Below are 21,771 nucleotides of genomic sequence, written 5' to 3'. Positions count from 1 at the left end.
ACAGGAACAGAAACCTTTGGCCCACAATGTCAGTGCTAAGCATGACGCCAAGTTAAACTAATCTCCACTACCTGGATGTGATTCATGTCCTTCAATTCCCCGCATATCCGTGCCTATCTAAAAGCTTCTTAAATGCCACTGTCGTATTTACTTCTATCACCACCCCTAGAAACACCTTCTGGGCACCCATTAATCTCTGTGTAAAAAAGCTTGCCTCCTCAAACTTGATCTCAATTATCTTTAAGCTATGCACTCAGGACTTTGACATTTCTACCCTGGAAATTAAGGTTCTCAACATTTTATATACATTTCATCAGATCTCCCCTCGGCTTTTAATGCTCCAGAGAAATCAAACTAAGTTTGTCCAACTTCTCCTTGCAGATAATGCGCTCTAATCCAGGTAGCATTCTAACCAAATTCAATTCAATAAACTAAACTTAAACTAATTCTTGTAAACCTCTTCTGTACCCTTTCCAAAGCTGCAGCATGACTTATTGACTATTTTACTCGACATCTCAACTAATGAAGGCAAGTATGCCACACATCTGTGCTTTATCTACTTGTGTTGCCACTTTCAGGAAGCTATGGACATAGATCCCAAGATCCCTTTGTATATCAATGCATTTGGAATGGAATGGAATACTTTTATTGTCAAGTGTGACAAGGCACAGTGAAATTCTTTGCGGCATACCCAGTGTGTACGAATCGCGGCCATCTACGGTGCTGACAAAGTTACAAAGTACGCCGGCTCCTCCTTTGTTCTCCCCCCCCTCCCCCCCACAGTGGTCCCCCCCACACCGGGTCCCCATTGTCCTTCTTTTTTCCCTCCCTCCCCATTGTCCATTGTTCTTCCCCCTCCCTCACTGCGGTCCCCCTATGAGGATCTTGCCATTAACTGTATACCACCCCCTTACATTCAACCTCTTAAAATGCATGAATACATAAGCTGCATGAGGGAAGATTTAGATGGAGTCATTGAAAAATGTGGGCAGTAACATTCATAGATGACAACATAAAGTTGTGCAGAAACGATAAGAGGACACAAGTTTCATAATGGAGGCAGCAGCAATTTCCCAGACTTAAGAGTTGGAGAACCCATATGAGCCCTAAAAAGATATAAAAGGATATATGAGGAATGACATTACAATATGGGGGCCTGGAAGCATGTGCAGCAGTTTACACCTGTGACTTTGGGGTCTACAGCCCTGGCTTGTCCTTTCCCTCAGTAAAGGCCTTTACTGAGCCTAAAGGAGTTCTCCTCTTATAAACACCCTGCACCCAATACAAAAATAAAACGAAACAGAATCAGAATGGATGTGGGACATTGCTTAGACAGAACTCTCTGTAGATTTCAGACATTTGGAGATGACAGTAGCTCGACTTTTTTTGAGATTCTCTTTCAAAAATCATCTCACTGGTCTACTTCTGAACATGCAATCTCTTTCTGCCTTGTTAGGTAACTCTGTCACAATTTCACTGATAAAACAAGACTGTTTCATTATGATTTATCAGTGCTTAAAGGGTGCCCTGATGCACTGTGGTTCAATGGACTAGCAGGTGGGATCAATCGTAACAGTTGAGGCACATCTAATTTCATGGACACAGATATAATGAGTTTGTTACACTTAACGTGTGCTCAACAATTAACTGAACGACTTATGTAAATATGTGAAAAGGCTGTATTCCGGTTAATGACGGAAAACAAAGGTCTAAATAGCACCTTGCAACAGCAATGCCTTCCCACGTCGGACAATGTTGCATTGACTATATCTGAAAGTTAATATTGAACTCGGGGTTACCGAGTGACCCGACTAAGTTACATAATGCGCGAAGTCAAAGCCTGGGGATATTATTGCTAGTTCAAAATCACTTCCGTAATCAGCAAGTGCCAAAGGTTCATCAACTATAGCCCAACACAGGAGCTGGATTTTTGTTCCATTGTGCTCTTGGAGTAAATGGGGCGTTTTTCTTGTGAATGAGAAACGCTTTGTGTTGCTGGCGGTCTATCGTTTCTATTGAAAGTGCGGGGCAAGAATATTGTCTCGCTTGCAACGAACAAGGATAAGGCATGTTATTTTCTTAGATAAAGGTTTTTCAGCTGGTTACATTCAGCCTCACGGCCCAAGAATGCAATAATGTCAAATGCTCATACGTTTGCCCAAGTTTGCCCTGTCATGGCGAATCCCGCTGGCTTAAAGACTTTCCGATCTGTTTACCGATCCTCGGGCGTTTCATTCTTCACTTTAAAGGCGTTTGGATTCAGCGACAGCTAAGACTGGTTGGAGACTTTTTTCCCAATAGTGTTCAAATAGTCACTCGGGGCTATGGAACCGAAATGATGTCTGCAGTGCTATCAGCTATGGACAGGTCACAAAAACACACGTAAGGGCAGTATTGTGAGGCTCTTGGTCATAAGAAAATGAGATTTAAAAATCACAATGTAATAATAATAATGATTTCAAATGCATATTGACAAAAAACGTATATTTCCTGCAAATCACAATGGAATCATGGATCATGGAAAGTGACCATGGATCACTTTCTAAATCCATCTCCCCATGTACCCATGTCTGGGTCAATTGCTGACATTGGAAAGGACATCTCTGTAGCTGAAAGTTAAGTAAAGAATGTGAACTCCAGCTTATTTAAATTTTAGACATCATATTAAATGCAAGAAAGCGACTCGTGAACAATTTAAAATAGTCGCCTGGAGAAAAGGAACAGCGAAAGTTGTCACTAAGATACACAATTCGTGCGTTGTCATGTACTTAACAAATCAGACAGTGTACTGATGATTCAAAATGTAGGAATTAAATACACAATGCGGAATATTAACAGTGTGACTATATGTTAATTAACATCACATTACATTTTGCATCGGGTTTTGTTTTTCAAGTGTGTTCTGATGGAAACTTTTACTTAATGCTTTTATGCATTACGTTTAGTTTCCTTTACAAAAAGGAGCGAAAAATTGCATTGTCATAATTTGTTTACTTATCCATTTAATCTACGCCTTAGGTTTACATTAAACGCCGCGCTATGAATTAAAAGTGACTATCATTTTCCTCATCGTAGGCGGAACTCATTGTGTATGTTGACACTAATCAGTTAATTCCACCGAACCTCTGGATAAACAATAGCTGGTTGTTGATCAGTAATGGATGTGGCCAGCTCTGTGGATGTCCTTGCTGTGTGTGGATCTGTACAGCTCTATGGCAGACAGGTTGCCTGAGGGGCTATACATGCAAAACTCGGGACAGAAGCTGGTTAATGAGCCTGACCCAGACTCCCCCAACAGCACTTCAATTGATGCTTAATAACGATTTGACAGGTGATGTGAATAATACTAATAACAACGTCAATTACTAATACAAAGACAATTTGACAGCTTTAGCGTATAAAGAGACCCCGTGATCATATCTTCCTTTCCATCTATCTGTTGGCTTCTGCGATTCTCAGGACTACACCCCCACCCCACACGAAAAGTGAATTTGATTTTAGTAATTTGACCAAAAGTAAAATGGTGTATGCTAAGTAGCGTGTTGATATGACATTCCCAAAAATAACTTCTAAAAATCTGCAGGATTGTACGATTAGGAGACGTGCATTCTGCCTAATTATATTAAAGTAAAATACAGGAGAGATAACACTCATTTGCTACATGCCTTTAGAAAGAAACTAGCAGTTATCTTTGAAATCTTGAATTGATTTCCTCCTGAGAGTCTGTGCACAGTCAAATACTCTGAGCCACGCACGCACAGCGATGTGTGGAAGACGCCCTTACCCGCACTAGTGGGGCGGGTGTGTTTCCAGTGATAGTTAATCATACTGTTCGTACTTAATAGTACAATGCTACATATATTCACTCGCATAAGGAAGCCCTCCTTTCACTGATTTGCTTTGTTTCCTGATTTCGAAGACTAGGTGTCAGTACTGTGCCGTGTCACAGTTTATACGTTTTAAATTGAAAGGCACGGCCATTTGAACCTTAATGTCTTTATCTTAGTGATAAAGGGATGTAACATCCAACTCCGATTCAATTCTAAAGCATTGAAAAGCATGTCAGAGCACGGGGCTGGTAAAACGGTGGGTGAATAGATGAAATGTTGACAACGGATCCGTTGAAAATTAAATTCCATCATATTTGTACAGTTTCTTTATGAATCAGTTGGTGTTTAGTACTGAGAGATTTAATGATCGCAGATTTCTATCTCTGCATCTGAGGTCGATAGCAATTTTTTTTCTGTTAATGTCCACTAAAAGCTCAGGGTAATTTAGTAATTGATTCCAAGCACAGCGACTCACCAATGCCCGGCCAACATTCGGGGTAATAACTTTGCTTATCTTATCTATCAGAATGAGATTACCATGCTAATTCACGGGCACCAATTGTCTTCAGGTCACAGGGGGGCACTGGGATGCAAATCGTATGATTAAACACAATCTCTTCGACCGGGACACCAAGGAAAACAAGAAAAATAAAATCACAGCCGTGATAAATATCCAGGAAATTCCTTCACAATATGACTTCAAATACAAATCTGCATGACATCGTCATGTTATTCCAAATGCTCTGTTGATTGAAACGATAAAATATGTGTCTTATATCAACAAAGGGGGATCATCGTGATGAATAATGTTGGAAAATTAACAGGTGACAAGTTAATGTTTAAAACCATGCGTTGGAAAACTGAAAGCGGTCTTTAAATTATCGTCATTAAGGCTCGTCTCTTTCTGATTAGAAAGGCATTTTCTGTGGTGTGGAGTTACTCCGGTGGCCGTTGTGGATTCTTTATAATAATGCGTGTAATATGTACTTGTGAGTGCCACCTTAAGCCCAATTGCGAAAAGAAAACCTATGCAGCCACCTCGTGTGCCGACCGGTGAAGTGTACACATAAAGTGTATAAAGATGACAAACGGAGCGAAAGAGAAATAGCAGGATGGAGGTTTGGTGGGTGTGGGTTGCCAATGTGCCGTGTTGATCTTACAGGTTCAGGGACTGTTTCATGGCAGCCGGCAAAAGGCCTCTCACTAATTGAATTTGGTTTTCCCTCTTTTGTCATGGGCAGATGTCACTTTACATCTGTGCCTCTGTTCAAACGTTCTGCTTCTTTAAGCTCAGCAGATGTTCTCTCTTATAGCCACTCTGAAACTAGCGGAGAGCCGATACACAATTTATGTGCATTTCCAGTGCTAGTCATTAAGTATATATATCTTCAGAAATATAATTTACACAATCAATTGAAATAATTTATAGATATTTCTGAACTGCATTTGTTTTATACTATGACTTAAAATAACTGTATATTTATCATTTGAAACTGTTGTCAGTGATGTTATACACGAATATACCCCACACCCAGTCAAAGTCAAAATGAAAGGACTATTTTGTTAAATATTAGCTTCTGTTCTTTTATAATACACATATTTGTCTTAAATGGAAAACAATAATAGCATCATCAACCATTTTCACCAGAATCACTGTTCCGGATGGTGGCAGTGGAATTTGTTTTTTTGGCTGTAACGAACAGCTTTTACGTTTAAGGAATAAATAATAGTGAACCTTCTCTAACTCAGATGATCAAAATATTTTCATACAATTCTCACTGGAATTGCAATATCCTAGCTGGTCCCACGTTGTTGAGTTTAGCCTCGGGTGAGACATCTTCTTAAAGTGAGACGTTATGCTCGCTTTGACAAGGCGTTTTCAGTCAATACATAACACGAATACAATAGCATTTTGTTACGATTTGTTTTGTTTCCCTGCCCTTCAACATTCCAACCTCTTTCAAAAAAGTAAGGGGAGGGGAGAGAAGAGAAATCATTCTCCCCTCCACAATTCACGGCTGGAATAGAAAGAACAATCTATGTCCTCCGCCGTCTATTTCTTTAAAGCCCTTACAAATACCTAAGATCACATAAGGTTTCATATATTCACATTCAGAACTGCAATTACATTTTTTCAAACAAAACGTTCATTTAGCTCAGCCGTTTTTTTTATTGAGAAAATTGAAAACTTAAGCATTGCCCTTTAAAAAACAAAAGTAAAATTTAATGGACACGATCCTTTTTTTTTGAAAAATAAAAAAATCTTCCATAGATTTTTTTTTTTTTTTTGAAAGTTGCTATTCACATCTGGCAAGCAGGGCTGGCTTTTGTTTCCTCGGGTTTGCAGACAATATTCATGGCCTGGCTCCTATTTGCGTCTCTAATTGTATTGGTCCCGACTTAAAATTCGAAACGGGTGCTCCTGTCTTCATCTCTATTAAATTATATTTGGACGGTCTCCTTTTTTCTCCTCTCCCCTCTTCCCAGACGCGTGGTGGATGGCTGCTGGAGCAGTTGGTCTATAGCTTTAATAATTGAATTAGCCATTTGGTACAACTTTTTAGCCCGAGCTGGGTCGCCAGAAGCTCGCGTGGAGAGCGCAAGTTTAACAAAACAAGGGCCGTTGATTGTCAGGCCCCGGCATTTATCTCAGAACTAAATAAACGGGGCGACAAAAGATTTTCCCTTTGGAAGCAAAACAAACTTACAAAAACTAGAAAGGAAAGCAAGATGAAAAAAAACCCGCCTCCAATTGTGCAGTGGGGCATTTGTACATTTTGTCTTGCTTTACTTTCGTGTTTTATATGGTGTGACTGACTCCTCGGCGTGTCGATTCACGCTTCAAACGAATAACAATCTTTAATGTTTCAAGTATGCCGCCATAATCCAAGGATTGTATTCCTTGTGCGAGGATGTACAATTTCCTTAATGTTATAAATGTGAGTGAATGTCACCTAACCTTATCAATGTCAGGGATTACCAAATTAATGATATATTATGAGATCGGTAGTTGCAGCATTCTGTATTTTTTTTAAACCTATTCTTATCTGTTACAAAATGACCCAAAATAATGTTCAGCTTCCTAATACTTCCTAACTTTGACGCGGAATTATTGTAATTTCGATCTTTGTAAAGATATTTCCACCTTCCACTGAGAATTCAATTCAAAATTCCCATTGCTCGACTCCACCGCACTTGTACACCTGGACAAGCTAGCAATGAAGAGACTCCTTTAAATCCGTTTGGATACGATCCTGAACAATCCCCAACACCAATCTGTGAAATATTGCATTTTCCCGTGGTACTGTTGTCATCTCCCTTCCCTAAATATTTAAATTACCTTAAACAATTCATAGAAGCGAGAAAAGTAAAAGCTTATTCTTTGATGGGGATCTATTTATTGTAGCGAGTTGTAGCGTCTGAAAAATACAAATGAATTTGCTTCCTTTAACTGGATTCTTTCAACATTTGTTGCAATTGTTTATTGTTACTTCACCGAATGCAGGGAAACGGCATTCATATTCATGAAAGCGCGAATAAATAAAGATAAATTCTTGTAATAATACTCAGATTCACATTCGTCTTTGCTGCTCTTTAGGTTTACGACTGAACAGAGTTGGAAGACAGATGCTTCCCTCGCCTTTGTCGTCTGGCTGGAGACGGATGATGAGAAAGCAATTTAGTGCAACATGCAATTTGTTTTCCAGTGTCACTGGTAACTTTGTTTTCATTTCTCCGGTAAACAAAACAAAACCATGTGTACAAAGCACAAAGAAAAGTCCTTCGTTATCGAAACCACAACTCAACACGTCCACCATCAACACCGCACTCCTCCACATCTTTCATAATTAAGATTTTTATTTCGAAAATGGGTGAAGCCTTATATTATCAACCATCATCAGCATCTTTAGAAATTGTGTGTGATATATATAAAATCACTTTAAATGATATTTTTAAATGCTCATATTTTATTTCTCGGGTATTAATTAGAACAAGCGAATAAACATAATTGTATTCGAAAAAATATGATTTTAATATTTTAAGAAATTGCGATTTACATTAAAAAAATGTATGCAATATAATTATTTCCGGTTTATTGTCGTACTTTATTATTCTCATTTGAAATCCGATGCTTTTCTGATATAAATATGTATATGTGTCTATCTTATACTCCGTGCAATGATGGTTTACTATTTGGGTTGATATTTAGTAGATAACATTTAAATGTAATCAAACCATTCTTCAAGTTATTGAAAATCGTAACAATCATGTCTTCTGGGAATTCTTGTTCAAAGCTGAAGGATTAATTAGAAAAATAAACATTCTTTAGTTTATTGGGTTTAAGGTTATTCTTTGTTTCATACTTTTCATTGAATTAGTTATTTCTCTTTTAACTTTGTAATTTCCCCGTCCGCGCATTTGAAATAAAACATCCTAAATCGAGCTGGTGCGATTCCCCCCCATGAGTCTACAGCAAAGGTTTTCTTGAACGACAAGAATTGATAACTGAATAATATTGTCAAAATATTATGTTAAACCTCATATGTTATGTTAATGCACTCTTCAATTTTGTGTTTCCGGTATTACGAACCAAAAATATTCCCGACATCAGTTTCATAAATGGCTACTCCAAATCAAAAACCGCATTGGTTTACATTTATTATCTAATAATTACAAAAAATCAGAAAGCATTATTTAATTCAAAAAAGATAAAATGTTCGTATTAGAATAAGATGTTCAAATCGGTTACCCTTCATCGCACAATAGTGTTCACCGTCTTTCCTGTAAATTTCCCAGCCAGGTGTGTTTTGTTTTAAAAAGAACCTTTTTTTTCCTTTCTCTTTCTACGCTAGCTGAGTTTTTGCACGGTGCCAGCGTCCAGCGAATGTCCACCCGTGATAACATTTCACGCACAACAGGGGGGAGTCTTGTTGTTAAATTGAGCGTGTAACATTATTACAAAAAGGCGGACCATGACACCCAGCTTCCTCCAGAAAACAGAAAATATCTCAATTTGTGCCCGAGCTATGATCGCTTCAAAAGCTTAAAAGCGCAAGGAAATTGGATCAGGGAGAATCGTCACCCAACTTTCATTATTTAAAAGTAGTCTGATTGAATTAAGGGCAGGGATATGGTTAGAGGGATGATGGAGGGGACTTTGTGCGTAATGGTGTGGTATTAAATTCTAATTAGAGATGCAGGAATCAATGATAGGGAGGCTGGGCAGCCCAGTCCCCCTGTGCCAGCCCAATAGACTGATGAGTTATTGTCATGTAAAAGCGAAGGCAATAAGACCACCGCTTTGCTATTGTCCAAGTGGAAACAGCCAAGTTTATTATGAGGACTATATGCTCTAGAGACCTGAGGCAAGGCAGCTCATAGGAGGCATTTTGATAAAACTAAGCTCTCCTGTTAGAAAGAAGCCCAGTTGTAAAGCAGGCTCTGCGCTGTGCACATCTACCTACCAAAGGCACCTTCTCTTTCTCTTTTTTCTTTCTATTTTTGGACAGCTAGCCAGAGCATTTTCAATGTATAAAATGGAATATTCTTACCTCAATTCGTCTGCCTACGAGTCGTGTATGGCGGGCATGGACACTTCAAGCCTTGCTTCAGCCTATGCTGACTTCAGTTCTTGCAGCCAGGCGAGTGGATTCCAATATAATCCTATAAGGACCACATTCGGGGCCACCTCGGGATGTCCATCTCTAACTCCAGGATCCTGCAGCCTTGGAACTCTTAGGGACCATCAGAGCAGCCCATACGCAGCAGGTAAGGATCTCTCGCAATCCTTTCCAAAGAGTACCCCTTCTCCCCGCAACAAACATGTATATAGGAAGGTTGATTGCATTTGAAAATTGAAATGTGTTTAGTATTTACCAAACGAAATTTGCTTACACAAATGAAAGAATTTATCACGTTAGAAGCGATTGCAGGCAATGGGTAATTCAGTTACAGGGTTACACTATACTAGTCACACCCGAACCGCCAACAAAATTATCTTAAGCTGCCAAAATGATAGGCATAATTTATTTACTTTGCGATGATACGTAAAGCTTAGAAAATCTGTCCTGGTGTAATTAAATAACCAAAGACTAAAGCTCATTACCAGAATGTCTTTAAAGCAGAGTGGCTTGGACTTAATACTACGATCGTTTTAAACCATTAGATAAACTTTAACTGACCAATACTTAAAAATGACAATTTGGAAACAATTTTATACAAAACTGGTTGTAAATCAGATTAAAACTAAATAATCAATTGATGCCATTATCTGATTTTATTTCGAAATAGACATTTTCCTGGGTTCTGAGGAAGCTATTCGAAATAATTTATTGATACTATATTTTTATATTACTTTCGTTCCACTAATTATACCTTGAATTAAGTTCGCGCTATGTTATTATGTATACATTTTATCACCTAATTTTAATTCAATGACTTCTAGTACGGAACTGAGAATTGCCTCTTTGTGCACCTGCTTTGCAATGAAGCACATTATAATGTGGATTTTCCAGGACTGCCTTCGTTATACCTTCCCGTATTTTAAAAACAAAAGGATAGTTCGAGAGTTTGACCCATGATCTGAGTTCTCGACTTTTCTCTTGGCTTTCCCTACCCCCACGCCCTCCCTTCCCTCCACAGTACCGTACAAATTGTTTACGGATCACGGCGGCTTAAACGAGAAGAGGAAGCAGAGGCGGATACGGACCACTTTCACCAGCGCCCAGCTCAAAGAACTAGAGCGAGTGTTTGCAGAGACTCACTACCCGGACATCTACACGCGGGAAGAGCTGGCGTTGAAGATAGATCTCACCGAGGCCAGAGTGCAGGTATTACTCAAACAGGGATTTAGCTCAGCGCTGTTCACACTGAACAGTGGTGATGTGCTCACTTCTGCAATTAGATGGTCATTATATCGGCAAATCCGAGGATATATCTCATTGCCCCCCCTATTACACATTTGGATAACGCCCTCATCCTTCGTGGCATTATCGAACAGTAAAGACGAGGTTTGTTAGCACAAGAGTGGAATTAGATGACTACACTGCCAGGTACTATTTGGAATCTTGGTGTGCCAGTTTCGAAGGCATAGAATGGAAATGACAATTGAGATAAACTTTAACGGCGTAGGAATAAATAAAAGTCAAAACAGCGCAATACAAACAATTAAATTGGGTAATATAGAAACACTTTATTTCTGCAGTTCTATATATCTTAAATCAATGCACACCACCAGAAGTTTATTACATACAAAACAAATGAAGAAGAAAAGAGCTGTTATGGTCAAGTTTGAGCTGCAAAAGGAGATATTAATAAAACCTCAATCTCGATCGGAAATCAATCAATCCATCGACCAATCAATCCAAATTCGTCGCCTATTCAATGCAGTTATATTCAGGAATATTTGTACTCTCCATTCGCCTCGCTCGTCGTTATTCTTTCGCCGAGCTTTTCTCAGTCGTTTAGCGCTTAAATGTTCAAAGGTTACTGGTGTGGTGTTTGAGCAGACGCGCCTGGTTGAGCGGATCTTTCCCGGACGCGCCTGGTTAACCACGCACCTGTCATTCCCAGACTCACTGTTAACCCTTCTCCTCCTTTCTCCCCTTCGCCAGGTTTGGTTTCAGAACCGACGGGCCAAGTTCCGCAAACAGGAGCGGGCGGCGGCGGCAGCGGCGGCCGCGGCCAAAAACAACAACGGTTTGTCCAAGAAATCCGACCTGCGAGCGGAGGATGACAACAAGGACTCCAAGCCGGCCGATCCTGACAGCACGGGTCCAGGCAGCTGCGTTGCCACTTCAGGCAACGGCGGCGGTGTGCTCGGCAACGGGGGAGGCGGTGGCCTTGGAGGAGGGGGTGGTTTAGGTGGAGGAGGGGTTGGGGACTCCGCCAAGACGGCGGCAGCGGCGGCGGCAGCGGCGGCTGCGGCAGCTGCAGGAGTAGCGGGCACCGGCTGGGCAACGGGCCCGGGTGGGGTGAGCGCAGTGCCCGACTCAATAGGAGGTCCTTTCGCCAGCGTGCTCTCCTCGCTGCAGAGACCCAACGGAACCAAAGCCACTTTAGTAAAGAGCAGCATGTTCTGAACTTGACCTCCCCCCACCCCACCGCATCACTGGGATTAAAAATATGTAAAAAAAAGTACAAAACGAGAAAAAATCTTTTTGTGTGTCTTTCTACAGCCGTGTTCTGTGAGTAAACCGTAAAAGTGTTATTCTCAGTATTGTCTTCACTAGTTGATCTTAAAAATACTTTTCTCCCCCGTAGTCCACATGAAGTGTGTTTATGGAGAATACAAATTAAAGGAGACCATCCTGGGTTGAGTTATTTTGTTTAGGTAAAAGCAGGTTCATATATTAATAACAACAATAACGGCATATATTTTTGTTAAATGCATGTTGTCGTTTATTTTTTATTTCTCTCTCCGTCCCATCAGAAATTATTGTGAACATAATCCTCATAAATTATGTCTAGGAGTTCAAAATTATTTATACGTGGTATAATGGATGCTTATATTTAAATAAGGGAAATATTTCTACGTGTGCATATAGTTTTCCAAAAGTGTCCCATTAACTTGATTGTTGATAATAAAATGCAAAGCAAAGGTTGGAATATGTTTCTGTTTTTTGTTACCAGAGTAAACTTGTGAGGATAATATGTGCCGAGTTGAGAGATAAAATTAACCTTAAAAACAAAATGACTGTGTGTTTTCAATATCAGACGATAGGACAATGTCAGTGTGATTCTTTGAATATCATTTGCCTAGTTTGAGTAAACATCATTCTAATATATATATATTAGCAGTTGTTTCGTCTTGTGCGGAGACACTCAGGCACATTTTCGAATGGAGATGGAAATGCAATATTTATATACTAGTTGTAATTGTATTAGTTTCCATTTTTTAAATGTCATGTTCGTTTGGAACAAAACGGAAACTACAAAAGCAAAGCTGTGAAATGATAATAAAAAAACGTCAAATAGGCCTGCTGATTAACACTACACTTTGTGTTGCCTACACATTCTAAGCTCCAACTATCAACCCTTCTGAAGAAACCTTTCTTGAAGACGAATATCTTGATGTAATACCAACAAGACCTTGACCAATTTTCGCTCCTTCCTTTTTATTTTTAAATTTCAAGAAAAAGATTAAGAGTTTTTTCAAAACAAATAAACATATGATTATGGAAATCAACTCCTTTAAAATGAAAAACAAAGAAAAAAACGTGATCATTTCTGCTTTGATTACATAACGCGAATGCAGCTAATCGAAAACCATTTGTAAATGAATAACATGGAGGCGGAGGAAAGAAAGGAAGGAAATTGTAGTGTACAAATACTTAGTTAAGCATGGAATATTTGAAATCTTTTCTCGCCAATAAAATAGTTTGAGTTCCGAATAATGTAATTCAGAAAATCCCGGAAACCATATTTCTCTTCGTCATGCACCGAGATTTCTCATCAGATGATCTGTTTGTATTCCGCTTGGCGTCTGGGGTATACGTAGACGAGGTCGAACCTAGTTTACGTTTAATAATAAAACCATATAAGAAACAAACAATCGTGTATTCTGTTGATTATTCTAACATAACTAATATATTTATTAAAACGTTCTCAGTGTCTGACGCGTAGTATTTTGGTTATTTTATCACTAAAACATGAAACCTCTTGCGAGTGTGAATTAGCTTCAATGTAAAGTAAGTGAGGGCGAATTATATTAAATGTAAAGTATCTATTTTTCATTTATTCGCTGACTATTGGTGTATAATGTATATCGATTGGTATTGAATAATCAAATTATATTGGCGTTGCCTGGAAAACAAATTGTACAGTATCTTCAAATCTGATGAGAAGAACTCATGCAGGTATAAACCCCGCCAATACCGGTCACAGTCTCCAAAAGATAGACTTGAAAAGGAACGCGTTTCCATCAGTTTTGTGGATATCGCTTGCAACATGTGAAATGGATACAATTTGGTTAGTTCTGCGAGACATTGAATTGAACAGGTGGTTTTGCACAAGCGATTCGTTGCTGTTGGAAACAAAAAGAGGTTGGGAGACAGAAGCCGGCACAGTTTGCTGCTAATCACAATTAATTTATATTAATTGTAGCTCGACTGTTTATAGATTCAATCTCACAACGAACGACAAGACGGGAAGAGGAGAGACAGGTTCCTCACCCAGAAGAGTGGCGTCAAACAGGTTCGGTGGCATAGAGCTGGTACCGGCGAAGGAATTCGTGGCCCTTCCTCCTGTCTGAATCTTTAAAACATGCTGCCTATAAATCACCAGCAGACATTAAACGTATAAAGATAAAAGTCTACACAATTTATCCCTTCTTATCGTAAGAATGTTTGCTGAACTGTACTTAATTGCAGAAATGAACCAGATCATAATGTTTTTATATACGAAGTGCTTTTCCCAGACTGAGCACTGCGCAGAAATGAACACTGGCAATGCGGTGCCGTTGTTCAAATAACAAATGCCTTAAATGCTTTACTTCCTTCTGTTTAATCGAAGATCATATTAATTTTAAAGCAGGTAAATTCAGGCCTCGTTTTATGGTGCTGTCTTTCGAAATCCCTGTCATAAAAGCGTGTGGTTGCTATTGCGATAAACGGGTCAAGGAAGGCTGCACCAATTTCTCCTGCCTCGCAAATGATTGGAACCAGAGAAGATCCTGTTGATGTCTAAGATTTTTGCTGAATTTTCCGAAGTAAGCATGTTCCGCATTTCAAAAACGTGTAACCCACAGATCACAGTCTCGGATATCCCAGCAAGATGCTATGGTTAAATAGATTGAAAGTTAGTCTCAGATTTACTCCCATCACAGATATGGTGAGGAGAGGGTGCATATCAAATGAAAGGTAGACAAAAATGCTGGAGAAACTCAGCGGGTCAGGCAGCATCTATGGAGCGAAGGAATAGGTAACGTTTCGGGTCGAGACCCTTCTGACTGAAGAAGGGTCTCGACCCGAAACGTCACCCATTTCTTCCCTCCATAGATGCTGCCTCACCCGCTGAGTTTCTCCAGCATTTTTGTCTACCTTCGATTTTTCCAACATCTGCAGTTCTTTCTTAAACATATCAAATGAAGGTGTGCCAGATGGCTGATCGTTAATAATGATTGCCAACAAACCGACTGAGTGCCAATTCCTGATGGCCCAACACAATTTTAATTACCTATATTAAATACGGATAGACATTGGTGATTACGATAAAATAGTTTCATAATCAAGCAAAATGGAGCACTTTTTAAAGTTTAGGTTTATTATTGTCATGCGTACGGCGCTACAGTGAAAATCCGTTTTTCGTGCAGTCCAACTAAATCAGATAATACTATACGCAAATGCAACCAAGCCCTCGTGTACAACAGGTAGAACGAAGGGAAGATAGGATACATAGTATATTTCTCAGCAGTACAGCACAACAGTCGCAGAATCGACCCGAAAGCTGGAAATGGTACAGAGAAGATCTACGAGTATGTTGCCAGGACTAGAGGGTCTGAGTTATAACCATATAACAATTACAGCACGGAAACAGGCCATGTTAGGTAGGCTGGGACTCTATTACTTGGAGCGCAAGAGGATGGGGGGGGGGGGGGGGGGGGGGAGAGAATATAGAGGTGTATAAAATCAGGAAAGGAATAGATCGGGTAGATGCAGTCTCTTGCTAAGAGTAGGAGAATCGAGGACCAGAGGATATAGGTTTAATGTGAAGGGGAAAATCTTTAATAGGAATCTGAGGGATGACTTTTTCACACAGAGGGTGGGTGTATGAAACAAGCTGCCAGGGGACATAGTTGTGACAGGGACTATCCCAACGTTTAAGAAACAGTTAGCCAGGTACATGGGTAAGACAGGTTTGGAAGGATTTGGACCAAAGGCGGGCAGGTGGGACTAGTGTAGCTGGGACATGTTGGGCGGTGTGGGCAAGTTGGGCCGAAGGGCCTGTTTCCACTCTGTCTCACTCTATGACTCGAAATATCCGCAATGAGGCAGATTGAGTCTACTCCAACATCAAGCTGGGCTACAGGGCTAGACCACTACCACACCTGGGTCAGTCGGACCATATGTCCCTGCTTTTAATTCCTGCATATGCCCCTCTCAGGAAAACCGTTCCTACCATTGCAAAGACCATTACAACCTGGCCTGATGGTGCATCTCAGCAGCTGCAGGACTGCTTCGACAGGACCAACTGGGATGTGTTTGAACACCGGGACCTGGAGGTGTTCACAGACAGTGTACTGTGTTACATTAAAAACTGCATGGACACGGTCACAGTGGACAAACGCATCCGGGTCTACCCCAACCAGAAGCCCTGGATGACCCGGGAGGTCCAGCGGCTGTTAAAAGAGAGGAACACCGCTTTTAGGTCTGGCGATAGGGCTTTATACAGCACGGCCCGAGCTAACCTGAAGAGAGGCATCAGAGAGGCCAAATCAGACTACAGGAGGAAGATAGAGGACCACCTGGACAGTAACAACAGCAGGCAGGTGTGGCAGGGGATCCAGTATCTCACCAACTACAAGACCAACCTTGGAGCTGCTGAAGGTGACGCCTCGTTGGCAGAGGAGCTGAACCTCTTCTTTGCTCGCTTTGAAGTGGAGCCACCCGAGACAGCCACATCACACCACATGGTCCACAGCAGCCTAACCATCAAGATAGAGGAGCATGAGGTGAGGCGCACGCTGCGGGCCATCAATCCAAGGAAGGCTACTGGACCCGACGGCGTCTCTGGATGCGTGCTGAAGGACTGCGCTGACCAGCTGGCTGGAGTCTGTACGAGGATTTTCAACCAGTCTCTGGCCCAGTCCACTGTTCCACCCTGTCTGAAGTCCGCAACCATAGTCCTCTTGCCCAATAAACCCCACATTTCCAGCCTCAACGACTACCGGCCAGTCGCACTCACACCAGTGGTGATGAAGTGTTTTGAAAAACTGGTCCGGGGTCATATCACATCACTCCTGCCCCGAAGCTTTGACCCCCACCAGTTTGCGTACAGAGCGAACAGATCTACAGAGGACGCTGTAGCCACAGCTCTCCATGCTGCACTGTCCCACCTGGAGCAGCGGGGGAGCTACGTGCGGATGCTCTTTGTGGACTACAGCTCTGCTTTTAATACCATCCTTCCCCACAAACTGGTGGACAAACTGGGGGACTTGGGACTTCCACACTCCACCTGCATGTGAATAAATAGCTTCCTGTCGGGTCGCAGCCAGAGAGTCAGAGTGGGCCATCACACATCCACGGCCCTCAGCCTCAGTACCGGCTCTCCACAGGGCTGTGTGCTGAGCCCCCTGCTCTACACCATCTACACACATGACTGCACCCCCGCCCACCACAGCAACACCATTGTCAAATTTGCGGATGACACTACGGTGGTGGGACTCATCTCCGGGGGGGACGAGTACGCCTACCGGGATGAGGCGGAGCAGCTGACAGTGTGGTGTGGAGAAAATAACCTGCTCCTCAACACCTTAAAGACAAAGGAAATAATAATAGACTTCAGGAAGAATAAAACGGACATGGTACCATTAATTATCAGAGGGGACTGTGTGGAGAGGGTGGCGGATTTCCGCTTCCTGGGAATCCATATTGAGGAGGACCTGCGTGGAGCGTGAACACCTCTGCGCTGCTGAAAAAGGTCCAGCAGAGACTGCACTTCCTGAGGGTGCTCAGGAAGAATAACATCACTCAGAGACTGCTGCTGTCCTTTTATCGGTGCTCCATTGAGAGCATCCTAACATACTGTGTATGCATATGGTACACCAGCTGCACAGCGGCTCAGAGGAAAGCGCTCCAGAGGGCCATTGACAACGCCCAGAGGATTGCCGGCTGCCCTCTCCTTACCTTGGAGGACTTACACAGTTCCCGCTGCATCAAAAAATCCCAGAGTATTATAAAGGACATTTCCCACCCCGGAAAACTCCCTGTTTGAACTGTTGCCGTCAGGCAGACGGTACAGATCTACAAGGACAAGGACAAACAGACTTAAAAACAGTTTTTACCCCACTGCTATAAAGGCACTAAATGTAGCCGCCAAGGAACGCAGGGGCGATACATACTAAGGGACTGTGGTACACTGTGAAATCGACAGAAGGATGTAGGGTTGGGTGTTTATGCGTGCTATTTTCATGATATTTATTTTAGTTGTTGATCTTTTTTTAATATTTTACCTTGTATGTATCGTTAGCTTTTAGAAATATTTGAATGGTGCACTGACTGGCTGACATTTTTTAATTTTGTTGTACATGGTTCATGTTACAATGACAATAAAGAAACTATTCTATTCTAGGAGAATCGGACTGTATCCTAGCGTATGGAAGGACCATCACCGGGCTTCTGAAGGTCTATCCATAAGCCAGGGTGCAGTCCGTTTCACCTCTACCTCACTGAGGCCAAACGTGTACAACACAGTAAGTCGATTTCAATGAATGTGTGTCTATACAAAGGATGGTTGCTAGTGTCACTCTACCGGTCTCAATTCCCTCTCTCAGTAGAGGCTTCCATCGAGCAGATAATTTAACATGAATTGGAATCTCAATTGGTTCACTTCTCATCAGTCTTGAGTATCAGTGTTCGGTTTACAATTAAAGATTTGCATTAAAACTGGATATTGGTTTTGATGTCCCTGTCTATTAATACAGATATAATACGGGCAATCTAGTCTACCTTGCTTTATCGGTTTTCTAAGTTCTGATGAATGGCCTCGACCTGGACCATTAATTGTGTTTTTGCTTCCAACGGATGCTGCTTGGCTGGCTGAGTTCTTCCAGCGTTTCTGTTTCTCTTTCAGATTCCAGGGGCTGCAGTGTTATTTGTTTTCCACATCTATTAAGATGACTGAGTAGTATTGCACGATATTTCTGGATCAAACATTGCCCCCCCCCCCCTCCACCACCTCCCACCCCCCAAAGCAGCAAACCAGTCTGCTATCGTAACTGTCACTCTATGTCATGTTGTTACTTGTGGGCAGAGCGAGTGGGCAAGATCATCTCTGACCCCTCTCACCCTGGCCACAAACTCTTTGAATCACTTCCCTCTGGAAGGCGACTCCGGACTGTCAAAGCCGCCACAGCCAGACATAAAAACAGTTTTTATCCAAGAGGAGTAGCTCTACTCAACAGCCAAAATCTGGAGCCTCCCTTTGATCTGGTATTTTGTTGGTTCACATGCTTGATCAATGGTGTTTTATCATTAATGTTTTATTATTATTAATGTTTAGTGTTTTCTGAGTCATTCGTAACTGTCACTCTATGTCATGTTGTTACATGTGGGCGGAGCACCAAGGCAAATTCCTTGTATGTGAATACTTGGCCAATAAACTTACTTACTTACTTACTTTTGGCATATCTTTCATTCATTGTTCTTTATCTCTCCACATCACCGTTTATATCTCTTGTTTCTGTTATCCCTAACCAGTCTGAAGAAGAGTCTCGACCTGAAACGTCACACATTCGTTCTCTCCAGAGATGCTACCTGTCCCACTGAATTACTCCAGCTCTTCGTGCCTACCTTCGGTTTAAACCAGCATCTGCAGTTCCTTCTTACGCATTATCTGAATGGTGTCAGATTAGGAAAAGGGGAGGTGCAACGGGACCTTTGTGTACAACAGTCACTGAAAGTAAGCATGCATCTACAGCAGGCAGTGAAGAAAGCTAATGGCATGTTGGCCATCATAACGAGAGGATTTGAGTTTTGGAGCAAGGAGGTCCTACTGCAGTTGTACATGGCCCTGGTGAGACCGCACCCGGAGCATTATGTGCAGTTTTGGTTTCCTAATTTATTGCTATTGAGGGAGCACAGCGTAGGTTCACCAGGTTAATTCCCCGGATTTGCAGGACTGTCATATGCTGAGAGAATGGAGCAGCTGGGCTTGTATTCACTGGAATTTCAAAGGATGAGAGGTTATCTTTTTGAAAATAGGTGCAGGAGGAGGCCATTCGGCCCTTCGAGCCAGCACCGCCATTCATTGTGATCATGGCTGATCGTCCCCTATCAATAACCCGTGCCTGCCTTCTCCCTATATCCCTTGATTCCACTAGCCCCCAGTGCCGATCTCCAATACCTCCCAGGCTGGTTAACAATCGAGGTGATTCCCCAATTTACTGTGGGGGAGTGCTGGTCTTTCACATCCCGACAGTGATTCCTCACAATTTGTCTATAAGCTTACAATTTCAAACTGTCTGGGAGTTAGCTGCCTTGGAGCGCAGAGTGGACCTCACACTGTATTGTGGTGCAGTGTCTGTCGCCCCCTGCAGTGCAGAGGGGGTATGTTGCAGCAGCGTTCAGCACCGAGTCTCTCGGCAAGAAGCAGCATCAGTTAACAGTTTTAAAAATCATCTGAAAATACAATCATAATTTTCTGAAAGAAGGGAAGAAGATTGAACTTTTTTTTGCCTTCCATCACAGTGAGGAATGTAGGGGAGTCGCTGTGGTGGATGTTCATGTTAAAATCTTATTTGGGTGTCTTGTTGCCCTTTATTAAAAATACAGTGAATTTCACTGTATCTTCATGGATACATGTGACAATAAACTGACCTTGAAACCTTCAATGACATTTGACCAACACGTGGAGAAATAGCCAGACCGTCTTGTTTAGGAAGGAACTGCAGATGCTGGTTTACACCGAAGATAGATACAAAAGGTTGGAATAACTCAGCGGGTCAGGCAGCACCTCTGGGGAAATGGAATAGGTGACGTTTCGGTGGAGACCAATTCTTCAGATTGAGATTGTTATTTTATATCAATCAGTTCTGGAAACAGGTTAACTTTCCAGGCATTATCCGTGTCTCCACTTGAAAAGTAGTCTAGAAATGTAGATTTTGTTTTGAAATCCAGAGGTTTAACTAAATACAGCAGAACCGTTCTGCTTGATAACAACTTCTGTAGAAAAAATAATTGAATATTCCTCTCACGATTAAACTGATTATCTGGCACCTCTTGGATTTTGAACGATGTTGAGCAAGCGGATTTTCTGGATTATTGGAATTGCTATGAATACCCCAATGCACGTTTACTTCAGTAGTAATGCTGCAACAATTTTTTAAGAGTGAAGTTGGTGAGTTTAGTGAACGGGAAATCTATATTACTAAAAGTCTGATCTTGACCACTTCCTGTTGTTCTGTATATTGATTTTAGAAAAAACGCTGCCACTTACAGCTGTGATTTTTGGCCATCTTACTCAGAGCCCCACCCGCTGTGCAGGACAAGAGGGTTTTTCCCATAGATTAAAAATAAAAGAGTTATTAGTGTTTAAAAAATGTTGAGATTCTCTCTCCTGAAGGCCACGCCCCTTCCGGAGGGACTATAAAACCCTGAAGTGTTGAGTGCCTCAGTCAGTCTCTGCAAGATGGGGGAACGAGAGGGTGACGTCTCTCAGTCTGATCTATGAATAACACTGAACACATGTCTACTAATCTGTGAGTGGTTTTACTGACCTGTCAGTGCCCTTAATGTGGTTTGAAAATATAGTTTGGAAATGCTAAAGCTGTGTTGCCTTTGGTTTGGAAATGCTAAAGCTGTGTTGCCTTTGGTTTGGAAATGCTAAAGCTGTGTTGCCTAATTAAAGTTGCCTTGCCTAATTAAAGTTGCCTTGCCTAATTAAAGTTGCCTTGCCTAATTAATGTTGCCTTGCCTAATTAAAGTTGCCTTGCCTTCTATGTAATTAAATGTCTAATCTTGACCACTTCCTGTATGCGCTTTATCTTGATTTTAGAAAAAACGGTACCACATACGGCTGTGATTTTTGGCCATCTTACTCAGTCCCCCACCGCTCATCAGGTGCCGAGGATTTTTCCCATCGATGAAAAATAAGAGAGTTATTAGTGTTTAAAAAATGTTGAGATTCTCTCTCCTGTCAATCACGCCATGAAAGCCATGCCCCTTCTGGTGGGAGGGACTATAAAACCCAGAAGTGTGGGCGTGGCTCATTCTCTGCAAGATGG

General features: G+C 41.6%; 1 protein-coding gene across 1 annotated transcript; it reads left to right on the top strand.

Annotated features, from left to right (window-relative positions):
• The first annotated feature begins 9,115 nt into the window (after positions 1-9,115).
• On the top strand, positions 9,116-12,437 carry phox2b (paired like homeobox 2B). The gene is made up of 3 exons (XM_033027819.1): positions 9,116-9,599; positions 10,473-10,660; positions 11,444-12,437. Exons 1-3 carry the CDS (start codon positions 9,359-9,361, stop codon positions 11,909-11,911), a joined length of 897 nt encoding a protein of 298 aa, XP_032883710.1. The 5' UTR covers positions 9,116-9,358; the 3' UTR covers positions 11,912-12,437.
• The last annotated feature ends 9,334 nt before the right edge of the window (positions 12,438-21,771 follow it).

This window comes from Amblyraja radiata, chromosome 1, assembly GCF_010909765.2.
Source record: "Amblyraja radiata isolate CabotCenter1 chromosome 1, sAmbRad1.1.pri, whole genome shotgun sequence".
Classification (NCBI taxonomy): domain Eukaryota; kingdom Metazoa; phylum Chordata; class Chondrichthyes; order Rajiformes; family Rajidae; genus Amblyraja; species Amblyraja radiata.
Note: the sequence above shows the minus strand (reverse complement) of the source record. Positions and strands in the feature narration are given on the sequence as shown.

Excerpts from the sequence above, each read along its gene's own strand:
- phox2b (XM_033027819.1), top strand. The coding sequence starts at position 9,359 with ATGTATAAAATGGAATATTCTTACCTCAATTCGTCTGCCTACGAGTCG. Across the intron at positions 9,600-10,472 it reads GAGCAGCCCATACGCAGCAG|TACCGTACAAATTGTTTACG; the intron begins GTAAGGATCTCT and ends TTCCCTCCACAG. Across the intron at positions 10,661-11,443 it reads TCACCGAGGCCAGAGTGCAG|GTTTGGTTTCAGAACCGACG; the intron begins GTATTACTCAAA and ends CCCCTTCGCCAG.